The sequence below is a fragment of the Pholcus phalangioides genome, unplaced genomic scaffold (assembly GCF_987345545.1).
Source record: "Pholcus phalangioides strain wild (caught in Gottingen) unplaced genomic scaffold, Ppha-v1.0 ptg000041l_1, whole genome shotgun sequence".
Classification (NCBI taxonomy): Eukaryota; Metazoa; Arthropoda; class Arachnida; order Araneae; family Pholcidae; genus Pholcus; species Pholcus phalangioides.
The window spans coordinates 6,373,623-6,391,962 of NW_028301627.1; the positions used below are offsets into that span (position 1 = coordinate 6,373,623).

Below are 18,340 nucleotides of genomic sequence, written 5' to 3' on the forward strand. Positions count from 1 at the left end.
AGCAACAGGACAGAACAAGAGGTAGTATAGGATGAAGAAAAAAATATTTTTCATTTTTTGTTAGGTTTTTGTTTACTGCAAAACACTGAGTGCTCAAGAAGCAGCAGCACCCCCGGGTTCTGACACGACGCCAAAACATATGCATCTGGATACCCTCCATCCCTTAGGAAAAACAGGGAAAAGGGGCACAAGCAGAAATGTGAGAAAGCGGGGGGGGGGGGGGGAACACTACAATAAAATGCTTGCTGTATCAGCGCCTAAAGGCTCTATCAATTGTGATGGCAGCGGTGACTCCAGCAAGTTTCAAGACTCACAGAGAGGAAAAAACAGGCAGTTTGTCCTTTAATTTTTTTTTTTTTTTTCGTGTTCGATACTTACGGGAAAAAAAATTAGAAATCTATATTGGAGATTTTTATTCCTGAATCAATTCTGTGGGTGCTCTGCCACGTTCTACGAGAGAATGTGGGTGCTCGAGCACCCACAGCACCCATGGCTCCGACGCCACTGCCCCCCAGACTTCCAAGTCATCTCCATCTATGGAGATATATATAAGCAATTGTCATCAAAGGAATGTCATCAAATTTCATATTACCATCATCAACGATTTAACTCTCATTATTTGATGTCATCAAAAAATATTAAAAAAATTAACATACGAGGTATGTGTATGGTTGACTAGTAGTTTAGGTGTCACAAAAATATAAAATGAGCAAAGTATATGAGCAATTGCGACGGAATTCAAAACTAATGAGATATTCAAAATAAATCAATGATAAATTTACAAGTCAGGAGGATTTTTATTTGGAACAGTATTTCTTGTATTTGTGTATGTTGTGTAATATGAGGGGGAGGTCGGGAAAACAAACATTCGAACAAAATAATCTAAAGTAATTGACAAAATAACATTGCAACACACAACAATAAACATACACATTTTTTCAACACCGAGTGATTAAGCAGCGCAAATTTTCAAATATAAATATTATTTGAGGGCTTTTCATGAATTCACATCAAAGATATATCCAAACACAGGTAATATTACAGAATGCATGCAATAACGTCACGTTGAAGGCACCGAAAATGTTTTGTTTTTCTTTTTTCCAACATGCGTGGAGATATATTCAAAGCATAGATTTTAAACTGAAAGACAAACCTTGGTACAAACTTTGTTTGTTCTGGCAAAGACGTTAATACTGATTAATTGAGTGTCCACTAATAATAGGAGGTTACAATGGCAATTTACTTTCAATATAAGCTTTTGCTTGTAAAATTGCTTCAAACGGTATGAAAATACACAAAATTTATCAATGAGTGTTATGTACATCCTGTACCAAGGTTGGACTTTTTTTTTTACATTACACAGCACCTTACATCGAAAAAAGCTTCGAGGAGAAACGACAAAAATATCAAAACACACAAATGTATACACGAGACATGAACATAAAATTAAAATTATGACGATCATTAAAACTTTCTCTCAGAGAATTACTTTTCGACCGCAGTACAGGTTAACTTCCCATACGTTTTCGCATGACACTGTCATATTTTGTTTTGTTTCCACATGATTCTTTGCATCTGACATAGATTTAGAACATTTTCGAAAAGAAAAATTTAATATTAAAAATAATAAAATAAGAGCAAAAGCGACTATATATCAGTTATCTACAACACACGTAATATTGAATCAATCTACGCAATGATAGTTTTCGCAAATAACACAGGTACTTCTATATACATCTACATGCAATGACATTGAGACAAAAATAATTTGTGCATATTGCATTTCACTTGAATTTCTTTCATGATACAGTGGAACTTCGGTTAACAAGCAAAAATTTTGAACAAATTCAATTAACAAGCACTGATTTGCATTACGAGCAGAAAAATTTTCACTTTGCTCATTTAGTTTCATGCTATCACAACTGAGCCAATGGTTTTTCGCTTTCCCTCACACATATTGAATGTGGAATTGTAATATTCGCCCCTAGAGTCTCTGGTGAGCATGCCTCGCTCGAAAAACAAACACACGCACACTAGCGTAACTGTTTCTGATACAGAAGTAGATATAATATCATAACCACACATATATATCAGTTTTTTTTTTTAATTCTGCTTGGAGAAAACTGTGGGATGATTGTATTATTGTATGTGACTGAGGGGCTAGCTCATGAACAGGAGACACCAGTTGTCGAAGAGATTGTGTCTTTAAGGAAGATCATGACACTAGTTGTGAATGAGGATGACATTCAAGAACTAGTGGAGAAACAAGGTCAGGAGTTGACTACAAAAGATCTGATGGATCTTCGTTGCAAGCAACAGTAGGAGCTTACGGACAGAATCCTGAGGAGGATGAAGAGAGAAAAGGGGAGTCCCTAATTTCGAAGGGGATTAGAGAGAGATGTGTAAAATGCGAAAATCTGAGCAAAATTTTGCAAAAAAAAAAAAAATCTTTCTTAAATACAGCTGTAGTGATGTTAAAAATAACTCTGGCCAATGACAATGTGATATCCCGTACCGGCAAAAGCAAATGTCATCGGATAGGTTCTTTTTCAGTCACACAGAAAAGAATAAGTTTACAGACACAGCAAGTATGTAAATTATCCTAAACAATATTCCTCCTCTCTTGTTGTTCAGTTTAAAATCAGTTTGTATATAAACATTGTATATTATGTTTATTTATGGCGTTATTGTATCATTTCATGAAAATTTTTTGTTATATTACTGATTGAAAACCGTTTTTGTCCAATTTTTTTTGTGAATGATCAATTGATGGATGAAATCTCACATACAACTTTCTATTTTTTCCTATGGGATAAGTGTGATTCATTATAGAAGTGATTTGGATGATAAGCATGTTTACAGAATGAGTAAAGCTTGTTAATCAAAATTCCACCGTATTCAACACCAATGAATGCCATTGGAGCAGATTTTCCAAGACAGCCAAATAATGTGGCAGAGTCAAAGCAATCAATAAGGTAGCCTGACACACATTTGTTAAAAGTCACCATGAGCATTCAGACAAATTCTTGAAGATAATGCAGATAATGTCCGCTAAGACAGACCTTGATTGGTCTGCTAAAATGGCTTATTATGTAAGTAGCATGAAGTTATTGTGTCTAAGATGATTATACTTATGTTGGCAAGGATTCTTTTGTGCAAAAAAAAGTTGGAAGTATCATCACATCACAGATCTGTCATCAGGTGAATTTCATTCTTTTAGGATTTTGAAGGAAGTTCTTGATGGAAATGAATGAGAAGGAGCACTTTCTTGTCACAAAAACCATGGCACATGAAAGCACGGCAAACGTTGAGTCGTTATTTTGATGCTCTTTCAATGCTTTTTGAAAAGTTTGCACTAATGACAGTTGCACAGGAACAGATCAGAGCTATGGGATTGGCATGCTTAAATCACCCTGTGCAATAGAGTCTGGCTGTCTCTCCGTCATTAAAGCATTCTGCATACAAATAAATGTTGACAAGAAAGTCAAACAAAATCCTGCTACTTAAAAGCAAGCTGGATCCTTTACTCTAGATGGCTTTATGCCATTTGTTCAGTGTATTACTGTAGCGAACCAACCAAAACACGTTTTCTTTTGGGGGGGGGATACCATTCTTGAAGTCTGAATATCTCTGTAATGTTTTTAACAAAAACATTAACTACCAAATAAATAGATTTGCTTGATTCTATCACACTATTTGAAACACTGTTTCATTCATCTTAAAAATCATGAATAGATCTTCATATGCTAAACCAATAATGTAGTGGGCCACTGGGAATGATCTTTTCTCCAGAAGAGTGTTGAATGGTTAAAATAGTCATATTAGGATAAAAGTGTGCAAAAAAACCCCCAATTCAACAGATCTGTCGCCAAATGATGTATCAGACAAAAGATAATTCTTTTTGGCATCATTTGAGATACTAGTACAGTGGTTCTCAAACTTTTTGTCACCCATGTCTTCCCTGCCTCATAGTTAACATTTATCTGCAGCTCCTCCAAAGTAATCTAACAAAAAAACTGCTTCAAAGCATCAACAAAGCACATATTGATATCGTCAGCGCTATGACCTTAGGAGCCACAACACACACTGTGAGAACCATTGCAGTAGTATGGTAAAAAATTTCCGGGACAATGCTCTTCACTTTCCAAGGTACCTCCAGTATCCAGATAGGCACCACTTGTTTAGAAACAATAGCAATCTACATTAATAATTTTGTAAGAAAATTACATTGTTGCAAAGGGAAGTCTTCAAAGGACATATTCCCATAAACAGTCGCTCATTTCATCTTAATAAATGAAAAAAAAAAAGTCTTGATCTTTTTGAATGTACTGTTATAACCAAATAGACAAGTTATAATTGGCCTCAACCAAAAAAAAAAAAAAGAAAAAAGGCCTCTCATTTGTGTCCATTTACAATTGCTGAGAAAAATCCAAAAACGCAAATTTAAATTCACATAAAAATTGATGAAAATTCAGCACTGAATGTAATTTTAAACCAATGAGAGAAACTATTCCCGATGCTAATGAAAATTTTAGATGACGAATAAAGAACAATTAAAAAGAAATAATTCCAGCGCCAATGAAAATTCAAAATTTACAGATAGAAATAATTCCAGAACTGATAGAAATTCTTAATTAATGAAAGAAAAAAGTCTAGAATTATTAAAAATTTTACAGAAGAAAAAATTCCAGAATTCATGAAAATTCAGAGAATTAATGAAAAAATACGTTAAGAACAGGTGAAAGCTTCCAATAATTTACTGTCAGCGTGACCATGCCTGTTGCACACCCCTAAGGGCGATTCTGCTGTGTTCTCCACTAGAAAAAAAAAATTCAAGACCATCATGCCCTTCATAGGAGACAGCAGAGCTCAAGCCTGAGGATCTGGAATGAATCCCATTTTATTTTTATATTATAAAGTTACTATAGGAGGGCCCATGAAAACCTGGACTGTGATCTTGCCAAGTGTTCCAGCTTATGGGACTTGCATACCAGGGTATGGGACTACGAAGACCACTGCTGTACCTAACTGCAAGATATGTGGGGGGGGGGGGGGGGAGATAGAGTGGAAGAAACGGAAATGGTATTTATCATTTGAGGATAAAAGTGGGAAGGATGAATGGGGACAACATTAAATAGATTACTTGTAACCAATCCAGTTTGTATACTACTTGTAAGAGAATGCACCAAGCAAATGGGACATTCTTTTGCATCATGTTATTGGATGCCTAAGCAGATAATGTTTCAGATTCAGCTAAACTAAATTATTACAATGAAATGCTCTACATCACATACATCTGCTGGATGGTAGGATGCTTTTATCATGAACCGCTGGCTATAATGCATCAGACCTGTAACATTATAGGCCAGTACCCCCCAAAACTACAAACTGTATCAATGATTTGTACATTAGCTAATTTATGTATACAAGATATATTCTGCAGAAGAAAAACAAAAGTATTTTTTTAAGGAATTTCTATAAGGTTTTTCTTTCTAAATCATATTCAAAAATAGAAATGCATATTCTGGAAAGGTTTTTTGTTAAGTTAAATGTTCGTAAGTTAATGTGTTTCAAATCAACACAGCGTTTTAGCACCTTCTTTGTGGAGTATACACAGTCGGTTCCAAAAAAAGGAATTAGCAGCTAATCCACTTTTGTAAGATTCTCAAAATGTATAAATACAAATATAATCTTTGTGATTTCAACAAGATTAGGAAAAAAGAAAGCAATGAATGCACAGTACAAGATTTGATCTATTGCGACAGCATAAAAAGTAGAGCTCATCGATTTGAAAAAAAAAGCAGAAAAAACAGATGGTATTTTTGAAAATCTGATTTTTTCTGTAGGCTAAAACCCTGTATAGTGCTAGATAATCTCACAAGTTTCTGTAAATATATCATTTAAAAAAGACGCTAAAATTTATAGATCAATGTTGACTCTAGACTATTCAATCTATGGCACGCTTCAGACAAGATCTTCAACTACGCACTTTACCAAACTAAAGCTTCGACCGAACTATTCAATCCCCTTCTGCAATAGAAATTTACATTAAGGATTTTTTTTTTAAACAATTAAGATACCATTACTACCATTATTATTTTTCTACAGATTTTTTTTTGATCACTTACATTATTTACTGACTACACAGACAAATTCTACTCGGCACAAAAATAAAAAAAATACACATATGATGGCTCAATTCATATACACACAACTTTTACCGTTTTGATCATAATTTTTGCTAAAGCAAGGATGCTGTCATGGTATAAACAGGGGGGGGGGCACCAGAGAGAGTTCGGAACAGCTAGACCTTTATTATATGGAATTCATGTCTGTTCAGAAATTATCAGATTATTTTATTGAGAATTACTGTAAAAACAGAGATGCAATTTATCCTTTGTACTTGAGACCCTTCACGGGAAGAAGTATTAGTGTTTTTCATGAAAAGCAATATTAAAAAAACTACTCTCTACTTGCTGAGAATGTGATTACTCAACCCAAAAATAGAGATGTCTGATTACTTACTTCACAAGATTAGCATTTATCAGTGTTGCAATTTCTTTCAAAGCCTCGCTTTTATCTGTGAAACCCTATATTTTTTTAAGAAAAAAAATCTAACAATTTTTGAACAGACATTGTATGGTGCCCCCTAATAGACACAGTTAAGAACTTCTAACACCTAAGAGTGTATTTACATTTCCCTAAAAAAAAATTCCGCCAACACGCAAACATCAAAATATTACAGCATCTTGTTACGAACAAAATAATTATAGAGCATCTAACAATACATTGAGTATAACGACAGTTTCGCTTTGCATATATTTCTTCTGTATGTACAACTATGTGAGCTGAGTGTATTTAGAGGAAAACAAAGGAGGCACAGAAACTGGGGAAAAAACAGCACAACACAGAGGAAAAATATACAAAGATATCTTTTATAATTAAAGTGAACGTTTCAAACACCGAACATCAAAACTTGAAAAATATTCTGCTATGTGCACATACAAGTATAAAAGGAGCAAAGATTTAGGAAACACAAAACACCGAACATCGTAACTCACGGAACCAATATATATATAAACAATAAGAGAGAAGGCATTTTGGCCATTTACATGGTGTGTGTGTATATATATATTTCATGTATGAAGCTGAGAAATGGGTCATTTAATATGTTGCTACGCAGTGAACATGGCAAAAGATGGAATGACGCGAATATAAATATACATATTATATTTCTGACATTTGATATTCATGATCATAAGGAAGCCAGTTTGCGACCGATCGAATGAGAAGTTATATCTTTGATGGCTTGCAATAAGCGCTTGATGTGCCCAACTTTTGTAACGCCGAGTTCCTGCGAGAAGAAATAAAAGATGAGCTTTTACCCAGAAACAAGTACAGGATAAGCAATATGAAATCAATATTGCAAACATTCTGAAATAAAGCTCTTTCTGATTTTGTAAGCAGTCTAAAACATTTTGCTATTTGACGGAAATGTCTTAAAAGGTGTTTGGTTCCGACTAACCCCAGAAAATGAGCAGCATTCTGAGGTGTGCGGACCAAGTGACAATAATATATATACCAGGGATAGCTTTCTTTTCATTCAAGGGAGAACCAAGATAATGATAAGCAAAAGCGTCATGGGGCTGCACAATTTTAGATGGAACTCAAAATGAAAATTAATTGGCATGTTTCCAAAGTAGAAGTTACATGTGCACTCATAAACAATGAAATTTTTCACAAAGGAGGAAACATACAATGAAGAAAACTATTCAAATTTGTAATGCAGTGTTATATTTGTGCGTGTTTTTTTTTTTTTTTCAAATACAGTAAAACCTCTCTTTTGCAGACAATCATGGGACTAAAAAATTTGTAAAAGAGGAGTGACCATTAATCAGGGGTTCAAAAAAGCACTTTTATTATGTGGGGAAATTATTTGAATGTAAAAAGGGGATGACAGCATCTGAGGGTGTGCCCATTAAGAGGGGTTTTAATCCATTAGAGGGTATTTAATGCACATGGGTAAATAAGGTGCCGAATAGTTATCTGCTCAGGTGATTGTGATTTCAAAGGGTTAGCATTGCCTGTTGGTCGGGGAGGCAGGAACAGATTTATGCATTCTGTGCTTTTTGCTTCTTCTTGACATGAAAAGAACATTCTATTAACAAAGAGGAGTGAATCCTAGACTGTGGGAGGGTTGGATGGCATTGGTGTTTCCCAAGAGGGGACTTTAAGGAGATATGAATTTCCAGATACATCCACCTTTTGGGAAGGTTCAAAATTACACAAGTGATAACGATCCTGCAGTGCATCTGGTTCATCAGGTTCAATGCAACACAATTCACTTTACATATGAAAATACAGTGATACTTCGGCTAATGAACATCTCAGCTTAAAAAGTTTTTGGCTAATGACGATTTTTTCATGGTGCTTATACCTTGACTAATGAATACAGATTTGGCTTATAGACATTTTAGTTGACATAGATGATCATGCTCACATTACACAGCATTATTGTGAGCTGAATTTTCGCACTCTTGTCATAGGAATTACTGTCATTTCAGCCAGATTAATTCAAGACACCTCCAAATGACTTTCCATACCATCCATTCTCCAAATGACTACCTCTATTTCTTTTCCAGAAGGTTTTTAAGCTATTTCACCTGTATGAAAGCTTAGGCTAAGAGAAAAATGCAAAAAATAGCCTAAACTTCAGTGCACACATTCTTTCAATGTAAGACTCTTAGCACTCAACTGAACTGCCGTCTGGACATTCTAGAAGCTTATGTTTTCCATTTGCATGTTATGTGAGACAGAAACGAGCTGACCACATCACATAATAGGACACCCACAAACCTGACTGGGCTGTGTGAATAGGGTCTAGGTCAATTCGTCGCGATCAACTTGTCGCACGACAATTCGTCGCAATCAATTTGTCGCAGCGTCAATTCGTCGTGCTACAAACTCGTCGCGGTACAAATTTGTCGCAGAGTCAGTTCGTCGCGGTACAAATTTGTCGCAGAGTCAGTTCGTCGCGGTGAAAATTTGTCGCAGACTCATTTCGTCGCGGTACAAATTTGTCGCAGAGTCAGTTCGTCGCGGTACAAATTTGTCGCAGAATCAGTTCGTCGCGGTACGAATTTGTCGCAGAATCAGTTCGTCGCGGTACAAATTTGTCGCAGAGTCAGTACGCCGATCAAATAAATTTTCAAAATTCAGTTTTCATGGTATTCATGCCACACTTCCCGCTTTCTGGCGGGATCTCCATTTCTCGCAGCGAGGGGCGTTGGGCGAACACACGAAGATGATAGATAAGTTATGATAAAATAAATTTTCAAAATTAAATTTTCACCGTATAAGCCGCACTCCCGCTTTCTGGCGGGATCTCCATTTCTCGCAGCGAGTGGCGTTGGGCGAACACACCAAGATGATAAATTACGATAAAATAAATTTTCAAAATTCAGTTTTCATGGTATTCATGCCACACTTCCCGCTTTCTGGCGGGATCTCCATTTCTCGCAGCGAGGGGCGTTGGGCGAACACACGAAGATGATAGATAAGTTATGATAAAATAAATTTTCAAAATTAAATTTTCACCGTATAAGCCGCACTCCCGCTTTCTGGCGGGATCTCCATTTCTCGCAGCGAGTGGCGTTGGGCGAACACACCAAGATGATAAATTACGATAAAATAAATTTTCAAAATTCAGTTTTCATGGTATTCATGCCACACTTCCCGCTTTCTGGCGGGATCTCCATTTCTCGCAGCGAGGGGCGTTGGGCGAACACACGAAGATGATAGATAAGTTATGATAAAATAAATTTTCAAAATTAAATTTTCACCGTATAAGCCGCACTCCCGCTTTCTGGCGGGATCTCCATTTCTCGCAGCGAGTGGCGTTGGGCGAACACACCAAGATGATAAATTACGATAAAATAAATTTTCAAAATTAAATTTTCACCGTATAAGCCGCACTCCCGCTTTCTGGCGGGATCTCCATTTCTCGCAGCGAGGGGCGTTGGGCGAACACACCAAGATGATAAATTACGATAAAATAAATTTTCAAAATTAAATTTTCACCGTATAAGCCGCACTCCCGCTTTCTGGCGGGAACTCCATTTCTCACAGCGAGTGGCGTTGGGCGAACACACCAAGATGATAAATTACGATAAAATAAATTTTCAAAATTAAATTTTCACCGTATAAGCCGCACTCCCGCTTTCTGGCGGGATCTCCATTTCTCGCAGCGAGTGGCGTTGGGCGAACACACCAAGATGATAAATTACGATAAAATAAATTTTCAAAATTCAGTTTTCATGGTATTCATGCCACACTTCCCGCTTTCTGGCGGGATCTCCATTTCTCGCAGCGAGGGGCGTTGGGCGAACACACGAAGATGATAGATAAGTTATGATAAAATAAATTTTCAAAATTAAATTTTCACCGTATAAGCCGCACTCCCGCTTTCTGGCGGGATCTCCATTTCTCGCAGCGAGTGGCGTTGGGCGAACACACCAAGATGATAAATTACGATAAAATAAATTTTCAAAATTAAATTTTCACCGTATAAGCCGCACTCCCGCTTTCTGGCGGGATCTCCATTTCTCGCAGCGAGGGGCGTTGGGCGAACACACCAAGATGATAAATTACGATAAAATAAATTTTCAAAATTAAATTTTCACCGTATAAGCCGCACTCCCGCTTTCTGGCGGGAACTCCATTTCTCACAGCGAGTGGCGTTGGGCGAACACACCAAGATGATAAATTACGATAAAATAAATTTTCAAAATTAAATTTTCACCGTATAAGCCGCACTCCCGCTTTCTGGCGGGATCTCCATTTCTCGCAGCGAGTGGCGTTGGGCGAACACACCAAGATGATAAATTACGATAAAATAAATTTTCAAAATTAAATTTTCACCGTATAAGCCGCACTCCCGCTTTCTGGCGGGATCTCCATTTCTCGCAGCGAGGGGCGTTGGGCGAACACACCAAGATGATAAATTACGATAAAATAAATTTTCAAAATTAAATTTTCACCGTATAAGCCGCACTCCCGCTTTCTGGCGGGAACTCCATTTCTCACAGCGAGTGGCGTTGGGCGAACACACCAAGATGATAAATTACGATAAAATAAATTTTCAAAATTAAATTTTCACCGTATAAGCCGCACTCCCGCTTTCTGGCGGGATCTCCATTTCTCGCAGCGAGTGGCGTTGGGCGAACACACCAAGATGATAAATTACGATAAAATAAATTTTCAAAATTAAATTTTCACCGTATAAGCCGCACTCCCGCTTTCTGGCGGGATCTCCATTTCTCACAGCGAGTGGCGTTGGGCGAACACACCAAGATGATAAATTACGATAAAATAAATTTTCAAAATTAAATTTTCACCGTATAAGCCGCACTCCCGCTTTCTGGCGGGATCTCCATTTCTCGCAGCGAGTGGCGTTGGGCGAACACACCAAGATGATAAATTACGATAAAATAAATTTTCAAAATTAAATTTTCACCGTATAAGCCGCACTCCCGCTTTCTGGCGGGATCTCCATTTCTCGCAGCGAGGGGTGTTGCGGGAACACACCAAGATGATAAATTAGGATCAATGCCCATCCCAAAGCACAATTTGCCTAAGGGGTCATTCAAGTATTACGTCAGGATCGGGGAGGGAGTTTCGGATTTGTTGACTTTTGATGGCGGGGGGGGGGGGGGGGGTTGAAGGTCGCTTACGTCATCAACCACCCCTTTTTGAAGATATGAAATATTCTAAGCTTCTGGTGAAATTTTGCTGACGGGGGAGGGGATGGGGGTCAGTGTTTTGCTGATTTTTGCTGACAAGGGGGAGGGGGTCAAAAATGGCTGAAAATCTGCTCACGTAATACTTGAATGGCCCTAATTCACTATTGAATATGTATCTGCCATGTAGGGAATACATCTTTGAGGAATTTTTTACCGACAATATATCTAAGGCTAGCATTACACTATGAAAGTGTTCTAAAAGTCCTTTTATAAAACTTGAAAAATTCAACCAATAAGATTATCGGTTGCATTTGCTCGAATGTAACCTATGAACTTTATTGGTTGGATTTTTTGAGTTTTTAACTTGAGCAACTTATCCGGTGCAAATTAAATTTTGAAAATGTATGTGATCGCAATTTATCATCTCGGTGTGCGCCCCAACTCCCCTCGCTACGAGTAATGCAAATCTCGAGAGAAAGCGACAAGTGTGGCTTATCCGGTGAAAATGAAATATTAATTAAATTAAATTATTAATTATTTCAGGTTCTTGTGGAGATACTGTAGTGGTTAATGTTGGTGGGAGTCTCGATTCCACATGGGACAGATACAAGTTTACACTTAAAGACAGCCTCCGCTGTACTGTAATTTGGGGAATATCATAAACACCGACATTTTTTTACAGAATTTTAAAATTTTATCATAGAAAAAATGATTTTTTTAACATTTACAATAATTAAATAATAAAACATTAATATCAATTGTAATTTTAATTTCGATGTAATTTCGATGATTTTTTTCGAAATGACAAAAAAAAAAATTTAGTAAACTGTGTGCATTTCTTGATGGAAAAAAACTTTTCTTCATGTTTATTTTTTCACGTATGAGACAAAAAAACCTACATACAGATCGCGTGACGAGTTGACTCTGCGATAAATTGACGTCCCGACGAATTGGTTACACGACAAATTGTCACTGCGACGAATTTGTACCGCGACGAATTGGCTCTGCGACGAATTTGTACCGCGACGAATTGGCTCTGCGACGAATTTGTACCGCGACGAATTGGCTCTGCGACGAATTTGTACCGCGACGAATTTGTATCGCGACGAATTTGTACCGCGACGAATTTGTATCGCGACGAATTGGCTCTGCGACGAATTTGTACCGCGACGAATTGGCACTGCGACAAATTGATGCGCGACGAGTTGAGCGCGACAAGTTGATTGCGACAAATTGACCGGCTACGGTGTGAATAGTGCGAAACAAAAATACAAAGGTTCAATGCAACAGTTATGCAAGCTATTCAGTATCTCGTATCTTACTTTAAATTCTCCTCTATTCAATTGTGAAACACAATTTGGTTAGTTTTTTTTTGTGTTTTTTACTTTTTTATAAAACTGGTCTTCTTTTGAGTCGTATCTGGAATGAATTGAATGATTTCCTATAGAAACCTATAGAAAATCGTGTTTCAGATAACGAATATGGTTCCAGAAAAAATAATTATCTTTGTTAGTTGAGATATCACTGTAAAGTGTTCTGTATCTATATTGCACTAGTCTTGTCAATGTATCAGAGTCATTGTTTTCTGATCAGGGTTAAGACTTGGGGGGGGGGGCAGCAGATCTGGTGGTCTGTGAGGTTAGGGAAACATTTCACTTACGAGTTGACTGGTATTACTAACTTCGGATGCAACTAGGGTCACAAATTTGGGAATTCTCATTCACGAGCAACTTACGTTCTCTGAATGCTGTTCAATGGTGGTCAAAAAAATGAATATAGAATGTTCGGTTTCATTTTTAAAAAGGTCTCTTTGCTTTCTTTTCTAGAGTCATTCTCTTGCTTTTCCAAGGCTTAGATCATCTTGTAGTGGAGTATGCTGTAAGGTTTTAGAGACCATATCTACAGAGGGACATGGACTTGGTTGAGGGAGTGCAGAGAAGAGCTATGGTTCGGCACACAAGGTTTGAGCTATGAAGAAAGACTTGATATCTTGATTATGTTTACATTGGAAGAACACGGGGGAGGGGGAGAATTATTGAAGTGTTTACAATTTTTAAAGGGATGGATAGGAAGCACCATGGGTTATTAATACATTATCAATCGACTGCTTTGACAAGGGGACACCATTATCGATTGGTAAATTGGTAAGGGACAACTACTGATTGTGGTGTCGCAGGGAGTCTTTCTCTAATACGATTGTAAATCAATTAGAACAATTTACTTCTGAGTCATGAATTGGAACACAATTGATACGTTTAAAAAAAAAGAAATACGATAAACATATTGCTATACATTGAGAAGCTATCCAGACTTAGAATAAGGCAACCATAATCTTTTTTAAGGGTGACGTATTATTATTTTTGATTATTTAGTTTGTTTTTATGGCAATTGCTATTTAATTGGGTCGCTGTATTTTAGATATATATATTTGACACCCATATTTTTTATGAGCATCTTTTTTTCAGCCACCTTGTTGGACAATCTGTCTGTTGTGGCTTTGGTGTTCACAGTATTTGTATATAAAAGCTACTCTGAATGACATGAGGTATGACATTTCGTGTAAGAAAATTTTATGATAAATTGTAGCTGGATGGGCTGATCCCTTCTCTTAAAAAATAATCTGTTATAGCCTCACATGGTCTTGAAGGTATGTAGGTGCATAGCCATGATTTTGAACATCAAAATGAAACAGTATTTGAATGTCTACGATTTCTTTGAGTGCAAAAAAAATATATTTTATGCAATTCGATGATAAACACATTTGTGCAAAAGAAGAGCCTGTGATGTACAAATGCAAATTACAGCCATACCTGAAATTAGGCTTTCAAACATGAGCATATTATGAACTGTGCGCTTGCAAGTTTATTAAGTGTGTGTTCAATTTATTTATTTTTAAACAAATGTAAGTAAATGTATTAAACTGAATAGCATTGCACCTAAGCATGTTTAGCGCATCAAATGTAGCCATGTCTACAGCATGCACATAAGAAAAAACATTCAACTGGTCGATTTGTTACCTTCAAGTCCCTCCGCTCTAGATTAAGAAGTTCTGGTCCTTGGACATCATGCCTGATGAAGGAGTCTTTATAGTCTCCCATCTGGATAGAGTCCAGCCAGAGTGCCACTTCCACAGTCCCCCAAGTCAGTACAGACGAATCCAACGGATCCATATAGAACACTTTCCCTCCATCACCTTCTGTAGGTGTGCCGCAACCAGATCCAGCACAGAACGAACCAGCTGAGGGTTGCGGCTGCTGCTGCTTCAAACTTCCGCTTCTGGGTGATCCGCTGGCTTGACCGATAGAATCAGGGGACTTGGTACTCGAGGGACCGCTGACACAGCCAGATTTTGCCTGCTTCCTGAATCTGAGTTTGAACAGGCCCTTGTAATGACGGGGCTTCAGTTCTTGCTGGCAGAAGACAATGAGTTTTCAATTGTGTAGTGTGTTTTTTTTCCTTCAAATAAACACTAAATTTTTAAAGAAAATTTGTTGTTTTCTGCATGCAAAAATAAACACACTTTTCCTCACTTGGCAGGCAGAATCAATGCTAATCCACCAAACAGTATTTGAAGGGGAGATTTTAATATATGTAGGTATATGAGGGTGCCAGGCAAAGCATATACAATGGTCTTGGCATGCAGCCTTCATTCGGGTGACTCCATGCTATGGCTGGGCATTTAAAAAGAAATAAAAAAAAAACATACCTCACTATGCTCTATACTATTATCATGCTATTTAATAAACTGAGTGATAAACTGAATAATGAACTACACGAATGCTAAATTTAAAAATATTGCATATACAAGATAAATTTAAATGAGCAAAGGTTTATTGAAAAGGTTTTGTTTTAACTTTAAAAAGGTATTTCTTGTACTGAAACTGCTGCAAAAATAGTGAAAGAATGCACATAGTTCTTGGAGCAACTTTAGTAAAAGATTAGACACAAATGCCTGATCCCACAGCAAGAAAGGGTACCTCTTAACCCTCCGTCAGGCACAGTATAGGACTTAAATTCTGAGAACTCAAATGCTCTGTAGACTTAGAAGGCAGAATTTTGAGATTAAGTATCAGATATAATCATATTTCATAATTTTTTTTTTTTTTTTGCACCAGGGGTAATGTTTGGCACATCAGGGTTAATTAGTCTGGAACTTACAGATTGTTGCTGATTCTGAATGGCAGAGTGCTATGGTTTTTTTCATATCTCACCAAGAGGTTTGTGTGCTAACCCATCAGTCAGGGACTCCCTACACCAACGATATTTTTTTTATAGACGTGTTTTCGTCACTTCTGTTGTGCCTCCATGTCAGGAAAGATTCTGACAAGGAAGAATCGTGACATAATACACATCATAGATTTTTATTACCTCAAAAACCACTAGATTTATCAAAACACTCAACCAATCAGCCATTTTAGTCACGAAAGCTAAACCTCACATCTTAAAAAAAAAAAAAGAGAGTTTCCCAAAAACTCTAATCGGACTATAAATTAACGCAAGTACTAATAGTGATCTGCAAAAATTTACCAAGTTCTTATTTCTTTTATACAGGGTGAACATGACCTATTCTGCCAAACAAAAGGCAGTGGTAGACGAGCCCAAGTGTAACCAATCCTGTCTTATCTTGAACAGTTTCATGTTATTGTGAACAATCAAATTATGGAAAAAAAATCTAAAAAAGTCCAAATTTGTGACAGATCTATACACAAACCAAGCATATATTTAGAAAAAACAGAAAAACCTTACAAGATGGTAATAATTTCATTGCGAGCTACACATGCTGAAAGATTGGTGAAGTTGAAAATTGAATTGTTGCCAAAACTTGTAATTGGCAATTTTGTAAACATTCTTTTAGCTACGATCAGGCATATTTACCAAAAACTTGTAAGCTCTTTCAAAAGCTGGTGCAATGGACAATAAAATATATTGGCGTTCTGGTTCAGGAAAAAATTTAGCCTTTTGTTGTTCATCACTGAAATGAGTGTTTGTCAAATTAGATATTCAATGAAAATTCAGAATTGGCTGTTACAAATTTTAAAAACAATTTTGCTTTTTAAAAAAAATCCCATTAGGTGACATTACTTCCATCTACAAGCTCTCTGTATTTAATGGGAAGCTACAAGCGCTTAGAGATTGGTAAGTGCAAAATCAAATTGTCACCAAAACCTACTTATTCCTATCTATTAAATTCCAAACAAACAAGCTGAATTTCTCTCGAACCACAACACTGATTTGGCTTAGTGTAGGCTCTTTTGAAAGCTAGTAGAATAGGCAAGTTTTTTGGTAAATACGATTGACTGTAGCTAGAAGAGTGTTTGCAAAATTGGTGATTATAAATTTCGATCTTTCAGCGCTTGTGACTCACCATTAAAATTAGATATTTCGATGAAATTGGTATTACCTGTAGTAGGATTTTTTCTGACCTTTCTAAATATGTGCTTAGGTTGCATGTATCTCTCTCACAAATGTTACAAATTTTAAATTATTTTATCCACCATAACTCAAAAACGGTTTGAAATGGGACAGGGTTGGCAGGGTGTTTCATGTTACACTTGGGCTCGTCTATCACCACCTTTTCGTTTGGTAGAACGGGTCACGTTCAACCTGTGTATTATATAGCTTATTTTATAAGTTTTTAATAAATAGTTCATTTCCAGCTAAATAAAAATTTAAGAGAAATGTAACTGACTACTGAGAAGAATGTCAATCATTATGAAGAAAAAGTTTCTTCTTGCACATATATTCAAGTACTTGGATTTCTACGTGGCCAACACACTACCACCATTTCTCACTCTCAAAAACATTCAGCAATGATATTAACAAGACATCACATTATTGTAGTGCCAGGAAACTATAAACAGCTAAAAAAAATACTCCCATAATTCAGGTTATGAACATTTGTGTGCGTGCACAGCGAGAGAGTTTTAAAACATGCAGTGCTTTTGTGGTCGTCATTAAAGGAACAATAGAATGTTTTTGGGAGTTTATGCCATTTTAATTGAATTTTAACTCAGCATTTCACTCTTGAAAATGCCTGTCACACCAGCAAGCAAAACAAGTTAATACAAAGGTTTTTAACAGCTGGCTGATGCGAAGATATATTTTGGAAAGAGAGAAAACTTCACTGCGGGGAACCGAACCCACGTCCTTTCACTTTCCGGGTGAATGCCCTATACCAGTAGACTACAGAGGCAACGAATATCTCAATCTTTCCTTGGAGCTCGTGTGCACTGAACGGGACTGCACATGGACGGCTGGACACAATTCAGAACAAAGCTCACAATTGCTGACGATGCCACCAGATGGTGACTTATCCGAGGATGACGTCACTCTTTGCTATTCATACAAAGGTTTTTAACAGTTGGCTGATGCTGTAGTCTAGTGCGTTCACCCGGAAAGTGAAAGGACGAGGGTTCAATTCCCTGCAGGGGCAGTGGAATTTTCTCTTTCTGCAAAATATATCTTTGCATCAGTCAGCTATTAAAAACCTTTGTATGGATAGCGGAGAGTGACGTCATCCTCAGAAAACAAGTTAAAACTGAATTATGACAGCTGAATAACCCAAAATATATTGTATTATTCCTTCAATAAAACTTTTG

General features: G+C 36.9%; 1 protein-coding gene across 7 annotated transcripts in view; it reads right to left on the bottom strand.

Moving 5' to 3' along the window:
* Positions 1-777: 777 nt before the first annotated feature.
* LOC149065182 (diacylglycerol kinase delta) overlaps positions 778-18,340 on the bottom strand; it is a 170,294-nt gene continuing 152,731 nt past the window's right edge. For 3 of the 7 annotated variants that reach the window (XM_089254483.1, XM_089254482.1, XM_089254484.1), the window contains exons 28-29: positions 14,759-15,151; positions 778-7,354 (exon numbers count right to left, since the gene is read on the bottom strand). In XM_089254483.1, coding sequence (XP_089110609.1) covers positions 7,256-7,354; positions 14,759-15,151 — 492 coding nt within the window. In that variant the 3' untranslated portion in view covers positions 778-7,255. Of the gene's footprint in view, positions 7,355-14,758; positions 15,413-18,340 lie in introns of those variants that run through there. The other 4 variants (XM_089254486.1, XM_089254485.1, XM_089254488.1 and 1 more) reach the window with 3 other exon arrangements.